At 51.1% G+C, this 17,092-nt stretch overlaps 4 protein-coding genes across 6 annotated transcripts in view; 2 read left to right on the top strand and 2 right to left on the bottom strand.

The window, feature by feature from the left end:
* Positions 1-85: 85 nt before the first annotated feature.
* Positions 86-4,969, bottom strand: LOC113202539 (tektin-3-like). 3 transcript variants are annotated; one of them, XM_026416805.2, is made up of 8 exons: positions 4,867-4,969; positions 4,654-4,694; positions 2,357-2,608; positions 1,801-2,056; positions 1,205-1,440; positions 908-1,130; positions 680-834; positions 86-580 (listed from the first exon to the last, which is right to left on the bottom strand). In XM_026416805.2, exons 1-8 carry the CDS (start codon positions 4,867-4,869, stop codon positions 370-372), a joined length of 1,377 nt encoding a protein of 458 aa, XP_026272590.1. In that variant the 5' UTR covers positions 4,870-4,969; the 3' UTR covers positions 86-369. The 3 variants fall into 3 exon arrangements, with proteins under 3 accessions (XP_026272590.1, XP_026272589.1, XP_026272591.1); XM_026416804.2 differs by lacking the exons at positions 4,654-4,694; positions 4,867-4,969 and adding exons at positions 2,696-2,850; positions 3,219-3,405; XM_026416806.2 differs by lacking the exon at positions 4,867-4,969 and having other exon boundaries at positions 4,654-4,728.
* LOC113202542 (cytosolic Fe-S cluster assembly factor nubp1) lies at positions 3,720-8,352 on the top strand. Its single transcript, XM_026416809.2, has 8 exons — positions 3,720-3,875; positions 3,949-4,053; positions 4,418-4,554; positions 6,922-7,114; positions 7,214-7,342; positions 7,453-7,589; positions 7,682-7,868; positions 7,988-8,352. The coding sequence occupies exons 1-8, from the start codon at positions 3,845-3,847 to the stop codon at positions 8,047-8,049; spliced, it is 981 nt and encodes a 326-aa protein (XP_026272594.1). The 5' UTR covers positions 3,720-3,844; the 3' UTR covers positions 8,050-8,352.
* Positions 8,353-8,516: 164 nt separating this feature from the next.
* LOC113202543 (40S ribosomal protein S12, mitochondrial) lies at positions 8,517-9,729 on the top strand. Its single transcript, XM_026416811.2, has 5 exons — positions 8,517-8,637; positions 8,864-8,956; positions 9,046-9,123; positions 9,231-9,469; positions 9,541-9,729. Exons 2-5 carry the CDS (start codon positions 8,881-8,883, stop codon positions 9,652-9,654), a joined length of 507 nt encoding a protein of 168 aa, XP_026272596.1. The 5' UTR covers positions 8,517-8,637; positions 8,864-8,880; the 3' UTR covers positions 9,655-9,729.
* Positions 9,730-9,795: 66 nt separating this feature from the next.
* LOC113202541 (uncharacterized) overlaps positions 9,796-17,092 on the bottom strand; it is a 10,684-nt gene continuing 3,387 nt past the window's right edge. The window contains exons 2-6 of the mRNA XM_026416808.2: positions 12,395-12,749; positions 12,134-12,314; positions 11,913-12,051; positions 11,730-11,833; positions 9,796-11,630 (exon numbers count right to left, since the gene is read on the bottom strand). Of these exons, the coding sequence (XP_026272593.1) occupies positions 11,399-11,630; positions 11,730-11,833; positions 11,913-12,051; positions 12,134-12,314; positions 12,395-12,749 (1,011 nt within the window). The 3' untranslated portion in view covers positions 9,796-11,398. The remainder of the gene's footprint in view (positions 11,631-11,729; positions 11,834-11,912; positions 12,052-12,133; positions 12,315-12,394; positions 12,750-17,092) is intronic.

The raw sequence follows: 17,092 nt of genomic DNA, 5'->3' as shown, positions 1-17,092 counted from the left end.
CAGATAGGTAGGTGGTTTGACTGAAAAGTTAAACTAGTACAGTCTACCCTTCAAAGTCGAATATAAACTGTATTAGCTTAGTTTTTATATACTCTTGAGCTCTTTGACAAAATTATGTCTGCTTTGATTGCCTGTCCTTACAAACTTCTGTGGAAATTTTTCGGAGGAAATTCTGAATTGTCAATTGTATGACAAGGCAAGAAGCCATAGGGATTAGCAATCTCGACACAACTACTTTTCAGTCAAAGAGGCAGAATACCAGCTGTGACAAATTATCTCGTCTCTCCTTTCCCCATCTCTAGCTAGCACAATGAGATGATTACCGACCGGAAAGGAGAGGAGAGTGGGCGGCGTGGCTGTTGGTTGTGCTCAGTACTTGATGGTGGCATTGATGGGGAAGCTCCTCCTCATCCCCATGCACTTCTCCCTGTCGATAAACAGCGAGTTGACTTTGAGTCGCAGGTCTGACTCGAGGTTGCTCTGCGTGTAGAGGAGCTGCTGGTGTTGCGCCTCGGCCTCTTCCAGCTTGCGGTGAAGCTGGTTGAGCGAGTGCTCCAGCTCCTGGACCTCCAGCACGAGCCTGCAACGCACAGAGAGCAAACGTGCAGTGCACGTCCACACGACCGACCTTTACCTGGACCCGGACCCGACCCGCGAGCCAGTGCAAAGTTCTACTCACGAGTTGTACGCGTCGTCCTTGCACAGCTCCACCGCCCGGCGGTGGGACCTCCCCTCGAGCCGGGTGTGCGCCACTTTGAGCGGCTTGCTCTTGTCAATGATCGCCTTGCGCAGGAGCTCAATGTTCTTTTCCTCGTCGAAGATCTCCTTTTGGACCTGTGTTGCCATAACAGACGGTTTAGTGCCCATCACAGGCGTCTGCCGCCATGCGCAGCCTACACGGTCCTACCTTGTGCAAGTGCATCTGCAGTTTGCCCTTGGCCTCCAGCGTCTCTGCGACTCTCCTGCTGAAGGCGTTGTTGGTGGAGCCCCACGAGTTCCAGATCTCGTTGGAGCAGGTGTTGATGAGATTGTCCGCGTCCGCCCGTAACTGCGCCGACTTGATGCGCTCGTTCTGCGAGCGCTGGCAGTTGCGGTTGCTGTTCTCGGCCCAGGAGTCGGGCGTGGTCAACCTGCAACGCGCGAGGACTTCCCTTAGAACAACTCCAAGACTCGCGAGCCGGCGTGGATGGGCGGGAAGACGCACGTGTTGTCGTATTTCTCTATGCCTCCGTAGTAGTTGATGCCGCGCGAGAAGTTGTTGAGTGTGTGCGCCACGTTGTCGATGCCGAGGGCGCTCTCCTTGCTCTTCACGTCCAGCTCGAGCTCCTGCTGGGCCGCGCGGCTGCAGCGCAACTGGTCGCACACGCGCTGGTGCAGCTGCTTGAGGCGGCACTGGCACGACCGGATCTGCTCCACCTCGGACAACAGCGACTGCTCCACCTGCACAACACCCCAGCGGTCGGTGTGTCAGGCAGAGCTCTGAAAATCCGGGCTACCCGGGTGTCTGGCCGAAGTCTGAGTCGGTCATTCCACCCAGACCCCCCCCCCCCCTCATCGTCTAGTGAGCCGTCTGAAAGGTAGGCAATTTGTGCCACAAAAACCCTATATGTAGGCAACCCACAGTGCACCGCCCCCCGTCAGCCGGTCCTTATACCACGCCTGATTCCACCAGTCCCGGGGTACCTGGCTCCTAAACCGGCAGAATAATGCCTTGCCTACCTCTCCGGCGAGGTGCCGCCTGGTTCCCCTGAGAGATTCGATCCGTGGACCGGGTTCCTACCCGCAAACGAGAGCACTGACCTGGTCGTGCACCAGGTCGATGCCGTGGCGGCCCTCGCGGTGGTAGAGGTTCTCCTGCGCGATGTGCAGCGGCGGCTCGCAGTCCTGGATGGCCTTCTCGAGGGCGCGCCGGGTGTCCTGCAGACGACTCGTCTCGGCCAGCATGTTCTCCAGCTCGGTGGCCACCTCATTGCGCCAGAAGGTGGTGTCCGTGATGCGCTCGCCCAAGCGCCGCCCCGACTCCCGCTGCGCCACCGCCGTCTTCTCCTCCGTCTCCCTGGACAAAGCACATGGCACGTGAGAGTTCGTCCCTACACTGTAAATCTAGGGCGTCCAGCAACTGTGTGGCCCTAGGACCTGTGCGACTTTATTGAGTCAAGTCAAGTCGACTCAAATCGCACAGGTTCTAGGGCCGCACAGCTTCTAGACACCTTGCGGCGAAGCCCTTGTCCCGTTCCGTGTGTCAGTGACATATGGTTCATATGACATGTCAACATAAAGGTGTCGAGCAGCTGTGCGACTTAATTGGAACAGATTCCAGGGTCGCACAACTGCTATGGACACCCTCCAGACTCACTTCATGACGCGCATGGCCTCGCATCGCAGCCGCTCGGAGAAGTTCCGGTTGGTGTCGGCCTCGTTGTACTGGTTGAGCGACGAGTTGGCCCACTCGAAGGGCGTGTAGCGCGTGTACAGGGCGGCGCGCGCCGCGTGCTGCGGGTTGCGCGCGTTGCCTGTCACCAGGTTGGGGAAGCGCAGCGGCTCGGTGGCCATGCCGCACGGGGTGTAGCACGGGTCCACCAGGGCGTTGGTCACCGGGAGGCTGGGCCTGCGGGGGAGGGGAGCCGCTAATGAGGCAATGCGGCAGAGGCAGGGAGGATATGGGAGGTGTGGGGCGTGGTGGGTATGGGCGTACATCGGGACCACTTCGACGTTCTCGTATCCCAGGGTGGGGCGCCAGGGATGGGGTCGGGGGGTCTGGTAGAAAGAGGCGATGCGGTCCGGTATGGGAGGACCCACCACCTTCTCCATGCAGGGTGGGGCCCCGCACTGACTCCAGGGCTGGAGTTGCTGTATGGCACATGGTGCAGCGGAATGTAGCAGAAGGTAGACGAGTAGCACCTACCAGGTGGCTGATTAACCCCGCGAACTTCTTTAGTTCTAATGTACAGCACGCAGGCGTGCGGGCGGAGCGGTCCCTGACCTCAGCGCCTTACGGGCCGAGCGAGTAGGCAACCCGCCCGCACTTAGGAATGCGGTACAGCATAGGATAAACAAAAGTGCTGGTATACATAGTTCGAATTTGAGGCGCATTTTAAGCAACGAACTCAGATGCGTATAACAAGCACTGGTCTTTGCTACCTGGGAACCACATTATACTACTAATAACACAGCTGTTTGGTGTCAGTCCTGTCTGTCACGCAGGATCGACGACTAACCGAGTACATGACGGTATCCGCCCCGCGGTGCACACTTGCCGTCATCTTGTCTTACTTATTACTTAAAATTTTGTCCTTAATAAAATGTCACTACGGTAGTTTTGGTTTTGATACTAGGCCCCACATGGTCGAGGGTGGGTCTGCTCATAAAAGTCAGCCATTGCTATGGCAACATATTGAGTCTTGCACTCCTGAATTACGAATATGTGAAATCGACGCTGCAAAATGTATTCTCCAAAAAGGGATAATATTTTTTGAGTCGATTCCGCAACACTTGTTTCTTTTCACGAGGGGTCGTGGCCCGTTTTGTCGAAAAATACGCATACTTGTCAAAAACATGACCAGCGCGAATGCCTTCAAATGTGGCGCGCCAAGTCAACCAAAACACAAAAACAAAATGACAAAAAACGAACATTTTTCGCATGAACGTGAAGAGTATCCTAGTGTCATTTCTTACTATGGAAATTACAATCATTTTTTAAATTATTCATAGAACTACAAAAGTTATGTTTTTCAAATTTCACTAGAGCCTGGTGCGCGTGCGCATTAGGTTGGTAGTCTTTTTTCCACGGCGGTTTTTATTGAACCCGAGTCGCGAATGAATGAGTATCTTTCGCGAATGAACCATGGAGCAGCACCCAGCTGACGCTCCTGAACGTAAGTGTTGAGTCAAAACTATGTTGTATGATGGCAATGTCATTCGAGAACTTACAGACACAATTCTTTGTAGACTGTCCCGGAACCCAGAGCGAATCTGCAGGCAAAGTTTCTGCCTGCGCTGGGTGTCCTAACCAATCAATATGTTCCTCGGGTGCCGCCAATGCCCCAGATCCCGGTAAGTTATGATGATCGCTGTTGCAAATGTGATTTCCCTTAAGTCCGGTGCGATGGATCGGATTATCCCTGCCCTTAAAATTGCATTGTTAGTCATTTTTGGTTATCGTCATACCTAACCTCTGTACCTATGTACTTCATTTGTTGTGCAATCATTTGGTGTCTAGGCGCGATTGACATTCAGTTACAAATGTAAACATAACAAAGTGGTAACGCACCTATGAAATCTGTTGGGTTGTCAGTAGAATTATAGCTTTTGCTGGGGTCTGTTCCCTTACCTTAATCTGTGTACTCCCAATTGTTTACTTTTATTTGGGTGAATATATTGATTTCGCTAAGGTAATTTTTAACTCAATATTTTCCAGGTATTCAGCTTGTGAAAAACCGATTATCAGCAGTCAAGCATAAAATATTGGTCCTATCTGGCAAAGGTGGTGTAGGCAAGAGTACATTTACCGCTTTACTAGCAAGATCTCTTGCTTCTTTGGATACAGATCGTAATGTGAGTAGTCCACTTCAAAACGTCAATGCATTTGGTTTTGGTCATCTCATTACTAGATATATTCATCATGTTTGTATTTTATAATTGAGTTATGCCTACCTGCATATCTGGTTTTTGATATCCTCATGGTACGTTGAAAGCTGCAAACATTAATTATACATATTATTATAAACTTTAAAATTGTCATTTCATTATAAACTGAATGTAAAGGATCAATGCATAAAAATATGCAAGCAAGCATGATGAGTGACTTAAATTTATAATGAATTTTTGATCTCAAATAAGAATGAGGAAGCAAATGCCTTGTCTTACCATGATCTATGATGCGTTATGAGGGTGGAATTGCACGTGTCTCTCTGAGCCCTGTGAGAGCACCGCTAAATCATTTCTACTGTTAGTGCCTGTAAGGTTGAGCCAGAAAGAGCATTTCAAAGTTTTCTGATTATTTTAAATGTGCACCAGTGCATGCTAAAATTCTACTTTTTGTTTTCCGATGTCCTTAAAATCATGTTTTCCATAGACATGGACTTCCCCCTCAACCTCCACCAGGCATATCTTTTTGGGATGCATGTTTGGTTCGATCGTGTGCGCTAAGAATTTTCCAGAAAGTACGTCCGTTTCTTTTTTATCGGATTCATTCGGCAAATTACGGAAGTTCGGCGCCTACGAGACTCGGGATAGGCCAGCCCGCAGTACACGCATGCACTGTTCGCAAGATGTTGCCTACCTAGCAGGCGCTATCAGAGCTTGACCCCACACCCACAGGCTGAACTTGCCCTTTTCGTAACGGCGAATGACGGACAGACTCTCTGGATGGTACCCTACTGGAGAACGGGGAAATGGAGGGAGAAGAAAGAGAAGTTTCCGCAGCGCGTATCGGCGAATAGAGTCACTCTCGACCCATTCCTCTCGGCCTCCGAGGCCGAGGGGTCGCAGCGAAGGCAAAACGGCCCCCTCAGCAGCCCCCACTCTCCGCCCCTTTCCTCGAGCGTAATCGCGGATGGCAGCCCCCCTCCCCCCCTCTATCGGCTAAACCGTTCAGTCTGTGTCAGGAGGTGCTGTCCCCCCAACAGAGGCATGGGCACAGGGACATGGGCGGCGGGGGTTAGTTTAGTTCTGCTGAGGCAGTGGTAGGGGGAGGGGGGCTTTGGACTTGGAAAGAAAGGGGGTAGCGGGGGTTGAATTGGTGAAGAAAGGGGGCAGCGGGGGGTAGAATTGGTGAAGAAAGAGAGAGGGCCCACCTCCCTGACAGGTCTCTAGTAAACATATCGACCGATCCGCGATGAATCAGCGGACTTGCACGACCACTGCAGTGGTTCCTGCACCCCTCTAGCGCGCCGAGGTCAGTGCACCCGAGGGCAAGTCGCTACTTTGTTCCTAAACAGCGGTAACAGCACTGGGCCGCGGCTGGTTGTGTAGGTAGTGGAGTTGCGCGGGTACTCACCGCCTTAGGGAACTTGACCTGTTGCGGCGGCGTGGGGAAGCCCTCGTAGGACCTCAGGCGTTTGGCGTAGTACAAGGGAGTGAGCTGAAGGGCCGAGAGGGACGTGTGTTAGGTACAGCACTCGCGCTCCCGACCGGCTCGATGGGCGACTCACCACAATGTCTTCGGGTCTGCTCGCCAGGGTTGCGAATGGCCGCGCTGGCCTGTGTCGCCCGCGCAGGATCCTGGTCGTTGAGAGCTCGGCCCTCCTGCGCTGCGAGCCCTGCGGGGCGCGCCCGACACTGCCTGGTGCTGTGCGGACCCGCGTGCAGCAGCGTGCGGTGCAGGCGTTGCAGGGCCCTGTGGGGCAGGGGGTGCGCCGACTGAGGGGCGGGCCGCTCCAAGCCGCACGTTGCGAGTCGACGGCGGAGGGTGGCGGGGCGGCGCGGGGCGGGTCGGGACGGGGTCCCGCGACTGCCTGGCACGACTCGGCCCGATGCCCTGGCCCACATCCCGCGCCCACCCCACCTAGAGAGACTTGCAGTCTCTCTAACCCCACCCTGTACCGATCAGCTGCTCGTCCCACCTGCAGGAACCGTCCGCCTAGACGATCCAGACCACCCCAACGCTGCCCCCCTCCCCCGCTCGGGCCACGGTCCTTCCCTCCAGTGCCTTTGTGGCGTGGGTGGAGGCGCCGCGCTTGTTCTGCAACGCGGTCGTCTGTAGTAAGGCGGGCCTTTCGTGACACTCGTGTCCGCCCCCACCCCTAGCCCACCACTAACCGCTCCTTTACGACCCTCTCCCTCTGTTCTCGCGAATAAAATTGGAGGAGGGTTGTCGTTTTTTTTGGAAAGGGGGGGGGGTCCTTGCCGTTCCTTTTAGCTCTGAAAATGCGCTCTCGAAACCCCACGCGATGTCGAAATCATGGGCGACTATGTATACAGGTCGGGGTCCTGGACATCGACGTCTGCGGGCCGTCCCAGCCCAGGGTCATGGGCGTGGTGGGCGAGCAGGTGCACATGAGCGGCTCAGGCTGGTCGCCCGTCTACGTGGACGAGAACATCGCCGTCATGTCCATCGGCTTCCTCCTCAAGGGCCCGGAAGAGGCAGTCATATGGAGGGGGCCCAAGAAAAATCGTGAGTGAAATTCATTCTTTATTGAAGTACCCCACAATACGGTATATTTTGGACATCTTTGTTCCATTTACAAAAACTCCGCCGCATCGTTCCCCACAGAGATGATCCGGCAGTTCCTGAGTGATGTGGACTGGGGCGAGCTGGAGTACCTCATCATTGACACGCCACCGGGAACCTCGGATGAACATTTGTCGGCGACGACCTACTTGCAGGGAGTGAACCTGGATGGTGAGATATTGCTATATCATGTCAGGCATTTACAAAGGCGGCATTTTGTTTCACTACTACGCATTCATTTAATTTTTCTGAGTCAATACTGATAGATAGGTAATTTCTAGGAGCTATAATCGTGACTACTCCACAAGAGGTGGCGCTGCTCGATGTGAGGAAGGAAATCGACTTCTGCCACAAGGTGAAAATCCCTATCCTAGGTGTCGTCGAGAATATGACGGCGTTCGTCTGTCCCAAGTGCAAAGTAAGTCGACTCCTCCCCCCTCCCCCACCCCCACCCCCTCTCGCACTGGCGCAAAGCCTTGACGCACAGCATCCCTTCTCTAACTGATGCAGACTCCCAGCCACATATTTCCTCCCAACTCTGGCGGCGCGGCCAAGATGGCCCAGGAGAAGTCGCTGCGGCTGTTGGGCCAGCTGCCCCTGGACCCGCGCATCGCGAGGAGCTGCGACGAAGGGCTGAACCCGTTGGCCGAGTTCCCGGATTCTCCCGTGGTGACCGCAATGGACGGCCTAGTCAAGGGTAAGAGCATACGAGTACAATTTAGGATGACACCGCGTCAGCCGGTGGACGCACCGACTGCATTTGGAACGGACACTAATGGCGTGAAAAGTTACTCCGCTTATTTTTCATGTCCGCAGCTCTATTGGAGACTCTCTCGGCTCGCGGTGACGCCAATGGCTGTGCGATGGACACGTCGTGAGGGCAGCCCCCAGGCCACTTTACTGCTGTGTGATACATTCTACATTATGTTCATTGTGAATACTTTCCCAGGGAACATTATTGAGCTCATCGGATGTGAATTTGTATGGAAATGTGTAGATTAGTTGGTTCTTTTCTTTTAAAAAAAAAATAGATTAATGAAAAGACTCTGATTTTGAAATTATGTTTGACTTGATTGGCTGTGTTGTTATTGTGTGAACCAGAGTACGGGGACATCCAGTCAGTTCGCTCAATTTTAAATCATTTGTGGTTTCATAAATAAAATTAGTATTTTTATATTATACTAGTGTCTCTTTTCTTGCAACCTTTCTACATTTTTCAGATATACCGCAAATGCTGGGCGCTGTGGTTAAATAACACTCTTCTCTAGTTCGCGATTACGTTTAAAAGGATCGCGCTCGCTGTTTGCGCGCCACGTTTCAGTTTCGCCAACAATAAAATGCAAAAACAAAATAAAACAAAAGTACGTCCAGTGCTGCCACTACAAGCCAGTAACAAAGCAGAAGACACGACCAAAACACGCATGACATCTTCAGTAGCTATTTGACTGTTAAATCAGTTCATTCTGGTAATATTGCGTGTTTTAAAAAAATACCTTGTAAAAGTTATCCATTCTGAAACTGTGCTTAAACTTCATCGTCTCACGCTTTCAAAAAAATAAAACAGTAGTTATAGTTTCTATCCTAACCTGGTCTCATTTAGATCCCAAGAAGCTTCTGAAAATTATCAGAGTAATGAAACACTGTTTTTAATTAAAATAGACATGCTGATGTTCCACTTTTGATTGTTTATAGATCAGTGTTCATCAAGAATGTCTCTGCTCGCACTGCAACTGACACAATCCATTAAAGGAATTCAAAGATTCTTGCCGAGATGTCTGTATCAAGGTGGGCTTCAGCTTTGTCTCATATGTAAATTGGGTTTCTACCTTGTAGTTGTGTAGCTTTTTATTTGAGAATACAATTTTCTATTTTAGCGAGAAACCACAGTACTCTGCTCAAGAGCATTGGTTCACCTAATAACGGAGCAGATATTTCTCCAACATTTGGCTTAGGTAAAGTAGCAAACAAGTTTTCATGACAGGAAAATATACCTATCATTAAATACTACGCGTCTAAATTTAAATAACGGTTGTTGTTGTTTTCTTCCTTTTTTTTTTAGGTTTGATTACCAGATGTATGGCATCTTTACAACAAATGCATCGAGATGGGCCAGTGATAAAGTCTCGTCCCTGCCGAAATCCTTTGCAAGGAAAGCCAATGGCCAAAGGTATTGTTATTCGTCCTGTTATCAGAAAACCCAAGAAACCAAACTCTGCCAATAGAAAATGTGTACTAGTTAGACTGTCGAATGGTAGAGAATGTACGGCACATGTCCCTGGTGAGGGTCACAATTTACAGGTATGTCCCACTTTCAGTGTGTTCACTTATCTTCTTCAATTGTTATGCTGATATATTTTTATTGTGAACAGGAGCACAATGTTGTCCTTGTGCGAGCAGGAAGACTCCAGGACTGCCCCGGTGTCAAAGTAAAATGCATCCGTGGAAAGTATGATTTACCTCATGTCATTAAGAGATCTCAATGAATTATGCTTAATTGTTTTAAAACTGTGCAGTGTATATCAATTACTGTTATAAACATGTTTAAATTCAACAGTCAAGTACTGCTCTAACATACCCAGGATATGTTCTAATTGTAAGACCTGTCAATGTGTCCAGCATACAGATTGATTTTGAGGTATTTATTGGAACAGTTCAAGACATGAAGAGTATTTTATACACAATTATGTAACAAGAAAGACTAGAAGCTATAAAAATACACCCAATGAATTGGTTTATTACAAACCATGCACAAATTTGTTTTTTCATTTGGTTGTAACCAGCCAAACGTAACAAGTTTCTTTCCACACTGAACAGTAACAATTTCCATGATTTCACATTTTGCATGAATGATGACATTGAATTAAAATAAGGAGAGAAGAAACTAGAGTTAAAACAAGAATAAAGACTCACAATCTTTGACAACATGGGATGGAAGGAAAGACAGGTCCTTTCAATACTTGCCAGATTAATGCAAGCTATAATTTGCATAAAGTGGAAGCATTTACGCCGTGAACTTACCACAAGCTAGTGGAAATTAGGCAAGCTGTCTCATCTAATAATTATTTACAGAAATAATGACCTCAAAACTTACAAAACTAGAGTACAAAACTTGAACTGTAGATTTGCTTTTCACAAAACTTGTGAAAAGTAAAGACAGTAAGATTTACTGGCACAGTTCTTTTTGAATATCATCTGGTGCATATAAGATTTACAGAGATAGGGCTTTGGTGATAACAATTTGCCTTCAAACAATATTGAAAGAATACTCACCTACATATGCATAGAATTCCAGCCATCACTCTTCAGCAACAGTTTAAAAATAATTAATTAAAAACCTCAACAAATTTTTTCATGAGCAGCATGAAAATTGATTTAAGTAATATTGTCTGAAACAGCATACATAAAAGAGTGGAAATTTAAAATTAAGGGTCATCATTTGTCAGAAACTTAAAATGAATAATAGCTGCTAATAGAAAGTGAGTACTGTACCACCTGCAGAGAAGCATCAATGACAAAATAATTATAATTTTTTTTTGCTTAAGTGCATAGCTACTGCGCAGGAAAATATTTACACTTTTAAACTATATTCATTATGAGAAAAATAAAAAAGTAATTGATATTAAGTAAAATCAATAAAGCACGCAACAAGAACAACATAACAAGCATTTGCGCAAGACGAAGTGTAAGTAACGCAGGACAAGCAATTGCTCATTGATTAGAATATTCAGGCTTTTCATAAACGTAAAATGAAAGAATTCTAAAATATAAATATTAAACCTTGAATCTAGTTATTACACTATTTAAGTGACAGATCACAAAAAGACAAATAAAGCATCGTAAAAATCACACTTTCTGTTGCTGGGATTTAAAAAAATATCAATCATTTCACATCGTAATTTTTGTGCAAACAATGTAGATGATGAAACTTCCTTTTAAAAGTTGCCCTGCAGACTAAAATATAGTTACAGACATTGTCCAAGAAAGGCCTTGGTTGTTAAAAATATAATTGACAAACTTAGCCAATTCAGAATTCTAAGGATTATCACAGTTTCATACTGGCTAAGCTCAAGAATAATTAAATGTATTTATTTGTACCTACATAAATTTTTAACGCTACTATATGTACAAGCCGCACACATACCAAAAAACAACCACTGTCCAATTACAACAAACAGTAAACCACGCCAATGGCAGAATTCCAAGTGATTCAGTCATCGTGAAGTACTGTTAACGCTTTTGACTGCCTGCCTTTTTGACAGGTGTCATATTTGATCTTCTGCTGCTGACGTTAGATCGAGTGACATAGCAAGAGCAGCAGGATGGGAGACGGAACATATCAGTTTGAGTTTGACCTTCTGGGTTTAGAGCAACTAATTTTCTAAGAATATACTTCTGCCGACAAGATGTTGTATATCCATATGGGAAGTTCTCAGCCAGCTGGCAAGCTGTACCAGAGTTCCTAGATTCAGAGAAAAGAAAAGATGACATTAAATGTTCAGATACATAATTGAATAAGGTAAGAAAGAAAACAAATGCCTATAATTTTGTTTGTACTTACAGACAGGTCTCAATGCGGACACCTTGGACAAAATGATCTTGATTCACAACGTATAACCACTTATCTTCCTTATTTTTGGCTACCTTGGGGTACACCACAGTTTCCTGAAAAATAAAATAGAAGCATTTAGAAAAGCATGTCAAATACATTTCACTTACAACGCAATTGTTGGCAGGTAGGTACCTCATATGGGCAAAGAGGGTTTTCATCATTTGCATCAATACGTTGTGTAATATTGCTCTCAGCAATAACATCATTCCCAAAATACTCTCTATAACCCAGACCTACGGTAGCTGATCGCAGCATCGTTTGCAGGTAATTCCTGAAAAAATAATAAAAGTTTAATTATTGAGTGCATACAAACTAAGAATTGCAAATCATGACAAAGGTGACAACTGACGTACTCTGGGTAGTTGTCAATGTCTGTGCAGAAGGTGGATCCCTTCGCACAGGCTGGAGCTCGGCCCGTCGGAGCCCGGGAAAAGGGGTCGAATTTCGGCTGACCTGACGGTCCCTCCGTCTTGATAGGCGGGGAGGGGAACACGATGTTGCTGTCCTCACCACCAAGCTGCTCAGGTGCCAGACCTAGACAGAAACACTTTTAGAAACGGAACAAAAACAAACAACAATCGTTAAGGTAGGATCAAGGATGGCGCTTTGCTCACCTGGGTGCAGCTTGGTCCGGTCATGCCCCATGATCGGCGGGACTGGTGAGCCTCCCGGCGCGCCCATGGCCGAACCCATAGGGGACCCCACAGGGGTGCCTGCCGTGGTGAGCTTCCTCCACACCTCCGTCGTCCTGGAGGGGCCGGTCGTAGCTCCGGACGAGGCGGACGTCATGGAGGGCGTGGAGGACGTAGGGTCCTGAGCCGGGGGCTGGAGAGCGTCATGCGACGCCTCCTGCAGCACCACCCCGCTGGCCAGGGCATGGTCCTGGGGCGTGCCGGTCGCGTTGGCCGGCAGCATGCGCAGGTCCTGGCGGCTGTGACGCGTTCCTGGGTGGGCGTCCACCTGCACGGCCTGCAACATAGACGGCAATGTTACAAAACAATTACAAAGCTCAATGACGCGCACTGCGTCTGCGGGAGGCGGTGGGTTGGGGTGGGGCAGTCGTTAGCGGCAGGGCTCAACACCGATCGGGCAGGACCAACTCCCCGGCTCGCCTCGCCGGCCTGCCTTGCATGCTGACGTCAAACCCGCTACAGTGACGTCATCCTGCCATCACACTGCGGCCTCTCGGCGACTCCTGCAGCGAGTTTATACGAAAGTTGCCCGTCGGGTTGAGGACAGCGGTATTTTAAGCCTTACGCTGCTGCACGCACTTATCTCCGTGCGCCGCGGTTGTCTATCAGCGCAGCAGCGCAGCGCGCCCGACCTGCCCGACCATGGCCACCATGACCTACACCTCGCACTGGCGGGCCCGCAACGCGCCCGTGCCGAGCGGGGCGGCCTATCCACAGGCGCTCGTCCCGACCGGACCGACGCGGCCGCGGGCAGGAGGGGCGGGGCGGGGCGGGGCTTCCTCGGCCGCAGTAATACTCATTTTATTTCTGACGCCAGCGTTTGGTTTTCTCAGTGGCCTTGGCGGCGGGGCGGGACGCGCGGAAACCACTCGCCAGTTTGGGAATTGTGCTGCTTGTATATACTACTAGCTCCAAGCGTTCAGCATTCAGGCTCCCACGCTGCCTCCTGGCGCGTCAACGCGGCGGCCTACCGCACGGCGGTCAGATAAGGCAGAGGGAATTCCCCTCGTCCTGAGTGACGCGCGGCCCGCGGGGGCCCCGGGGGGCGTGGGCCCAAAGGGTGGGGAGGGGGAGGGGGCACGCGCCGCTTGTAATTACAAATCACGCGAGGCGAAGGGGGAAAAACGTAGTGCCGGGTGGGGGGTGGGGGGACTCGATTGGCACGATGATAGCCGCCGCTGGACAAGACCAGCAGGAGAGCCCGGGGAGCCGCTGCTGCATCAGGGCTCACTTCGCACGGAGGCGTGGCCAGCCGGCCTCAACGCGCGGAAAATAACCAAAGTGAGCAGCACAATATGAGCAGGACTCTTGAGACCGGCCAACCAGCAGGCCCAGGCAGGCCTGGCTAATGGAGGACTGCGGGCCCTGAGTAGTAGTGGCGGAGCGCGGCGGGAAGAAACAGAACGACTACCTTTTCAAAAAAGAAGAAGTGCTCAAAATCGTGTTTTGGGGTAACTCTTTGCTCAATATTTGTGTAATTTCGTGTAATGTTTTTCAAGTCCTAGTTTTTTAAAACACATCAAAAAGGCGGTTTACCCATGGGCCATGAGCGGCACGGCAACCATGCACTGCGACCATGCACTGCGATGGCATGTATGTACCGCGGTCTGCATGGTGTCAATGTTACTCGATGTCCATAGTGGAGAACATGCCAACTTTTCCAGTAGAAAGAGGCGAAAAGAAACGAACCTCACCCACCTCACTTGATTTCGTGGGGGGTCAGATGATGGTACCATGAGCATGCACTTCATCACATGGCATGGGGGTAACTTATGGTGTCTAACGTAAGGCAATGTCGGTCTGGCGTGACAGGGGCGGATTAAGGGGGGGGGGTGTCGCTCCCACTCCCTTTCCGTCTGTAGTGAGCCACCTGAAAGGTAGGCAATTTGCGCCACATAACCCATGTATGTAGGCAACCGACAGTGCATCGCCCCCCTGTCAGCCGGACCGTAATCCACGCCTGGTGAGAGTTGGGGTGCCACAGGCTGTTTAAAACCTTGGCTTACAAGAGGCTTTCTACTTGGTCATGTCCCACGCCCCGGGCGAAGTCCTCAGCATGGGTGCACTGGTGAGCATCCTTGGTCCTCAGTCCCAACTGGGGTGCCTCTCGCCCGCGGCGAAGCCCGCCCCGCCCCTGCCGCGCTCCTCATCGACATGAGCGCACGCGCACTCGTGCACGCCACCATCCTCATGGGCGCCGCGTCGCGCCGGGGAGTTCATTGGCTCATGACCGGATGGGCTCATTCAGGCCCCGGATCGTCCTGGAAAACCCAAGCCGCATGGCAGCGCCGCGGAGAGTGGCTCGGGCGCAAACTGGTCCCGCTTGTTGGACCTTTTAACAGATACCAGTATTTAGCATTTCAAACGAAATAGCGGCCGAGTCTCTTTTCCTCTTCCTCCGTCGTCCGCTCCAGACCGCCTCCTGGCCTCCAACACATTCGCGTAGAAGTCATCTTATCGGTAATTCTGTTTTCTGCTTTTAAATATTCCAAAAATATAAATAACAACAAGTAGCCGGTGACCGGAGGTAAAGGGGGAGGGGGGGGGGCATAGCTGCCGTTGGCTAGCGGCGTCGGCATTAAAGTGTTCGTTGAAGACGAGCTGTAAAAGTTCAAGTGTACTCTAACAGTTCCCGTGCGAGATCCTCCTGCACGCAAAAGGGGGGGGGGGGGAATCACTGTGCCAACGACGAGAGTTGCACCTCCAACAACATTTTGCTCTTGGAATGGCTTAAGGAACATAGGATGCTATTCCAACGACCATGATATGCTGGCTCAACGACACGGTCGGTGGCACAATCACCGGCTGTTGGCACAATCACCGGCTGTCATAGGGTTAGCAACATCGTGTCATTGGACCAACAACCCGGCCACAAGAACACAACGGTCGTTGGAACAATGATTTTTTTTTATTCAGTGTGCTGGACCCGCCTTGAAGTGTTTTAGCCAGGTGGACCCACCGAACGAAAATAAGAGTCGCCTCCTGCCGACACGTGAGCTGGCTGGCCTGGCCGAAGTTCCGATCCGCACGGCTGGACCTGGGAGTGGAGTAAACCAACCGGCACTCAGTGCCAGTACAGTCGTGCACTGCTGAGCGGGGTGCGGGGACAGGGATGGTGCCTACGTGATGTGTCGCAGAAAACAAAATACGGTCCCCCTATTCCGATTCCGATTGTCCAGTAGTCGACACGGTCGGAGTGAGAGAGAAGCAACGCGTCTCCTCGTGCACCTCTCTCCGTCTCAGCGGCGTACGGTCGCGAACAGTTCGCCTGCCCCTACCGGCTCTTCCACAAGAAACTGCAGGAGGATGTGTGTTTAACGATTTGCAGGTTGCTATATAAGCTGCGTTTGCCATGCACGGCGTGCGTGTCGTGCAACGTCTGGTGCGACCAGGCTGCTGGCTCGCGGGCGCTCCCATAGCTAGAACCCAGCGCAAGCTGCACAAAGTTAGCTACTGCAGCACACTAGCGATGCACGTTGCTCAGCGCACGCGCCGTTCGACAAGAAAGGACTGTGGGGTTTTCGGAAGATGTATCCAGTTATAGCCAGACCAGATTAAGGCCATACTTTGGGTTGCCTACTCGCTAGGCTCGTAAGGCGCCATAAGGTTCGAGGCAAACCCACCCGCACTTTGGCTCGTGGTTATACTACTATACAGGACGCAGTGCCCCGCCGTCAGAGCGAATGCACGGGTGCGGATGGGTTTGTCTACCATCTCTAGTCATAGCGCCTTACGGAGGCCGTCGTGCGAGTAGGCAACCCGTCCGCATGTCTGCATGCGGGCTAGTTTACGCATTTGCTCCGACGGGGCACGGCGGCCCACTCCGGACCCGAACCAACGCGGGGTCAACCAGCAGGCCGTCGAACATGTACGTCGCGCACAGCAGATGCAACCCGCTAGCAACCTGAAAATCGTTCAAAACCTATCTTCCTGGGAGGACAGGACGGGTCGGTCGTCACGTCCACCGTTGGCCCGGAAAACGACCAGCCGGGCGGACGAAAATGCGGCTCGTTTTTCGATTTCTGATGAGTAGCACTCCGTATGGTTCCCATACGAATTTCAGCCGAATTAGTTGCACTGTCACGCACTGGACGCCTTCCGCTAAAAAGGGGTTTCGTTTTTACAGCGAAGCGCCAGACCCCCGAGGAGCTTATGCCGCCCGAGCCGATAGGGGGGATTAGGGAGGCCAGGAGGGTCCTGGGGGGCTGTGGCGCGGGCTGGCGCGGCCTGGCTGGCGGGGCCCCGGTCAGGTAAGCGCTTTACAAGGATTTGCGCACACGGACAACACGCTCCCCTCGGCCCGTCCCTGACCTGACACACGGTCCGCTGTTGCCAAATCAGCCCGCCAATGTCAATGTGAGGGGCACAACCAAGCACAACCCCGCGTGTGGTCGCGGGTTGCTGGGCGGGCGGGCCGCGGCTCGCGGGCACTCGCGGGGCTCCCCTCCCCTGGCCGCCCAGGAAACGGTCCTCGCCGCGCATAATCACCCAGCAGCGACGTCATTTCAAACCCTTGTTCGGGGAACGAGTGGAATTTTAGAAACCAACCAGAACCATATAAATACAGCAGCGAGGCGCAGCGCGGGAAGGGGGACACACCACCTGTTGCAGTGTACAGAC

Source organism: Frankliniella occidentalis, unplaced genomic scaffold, assembly GCF_000697945.3.
Source record: "Frankliniella occidentalis isolate FOCC.00 unplaced genomic scaffold, Focc_3.1 Scaffold296, whole genome shotgun sequence".
NCBI lineage: Eukaryota > Metazoa > Arthropoda > Insecta > Thysanoptera > Thripidae > Frankliniella > Frankliniella occidentalis.
This window is presented reverse-complemented; position numbering and strand designations above follow the sequence as displayed.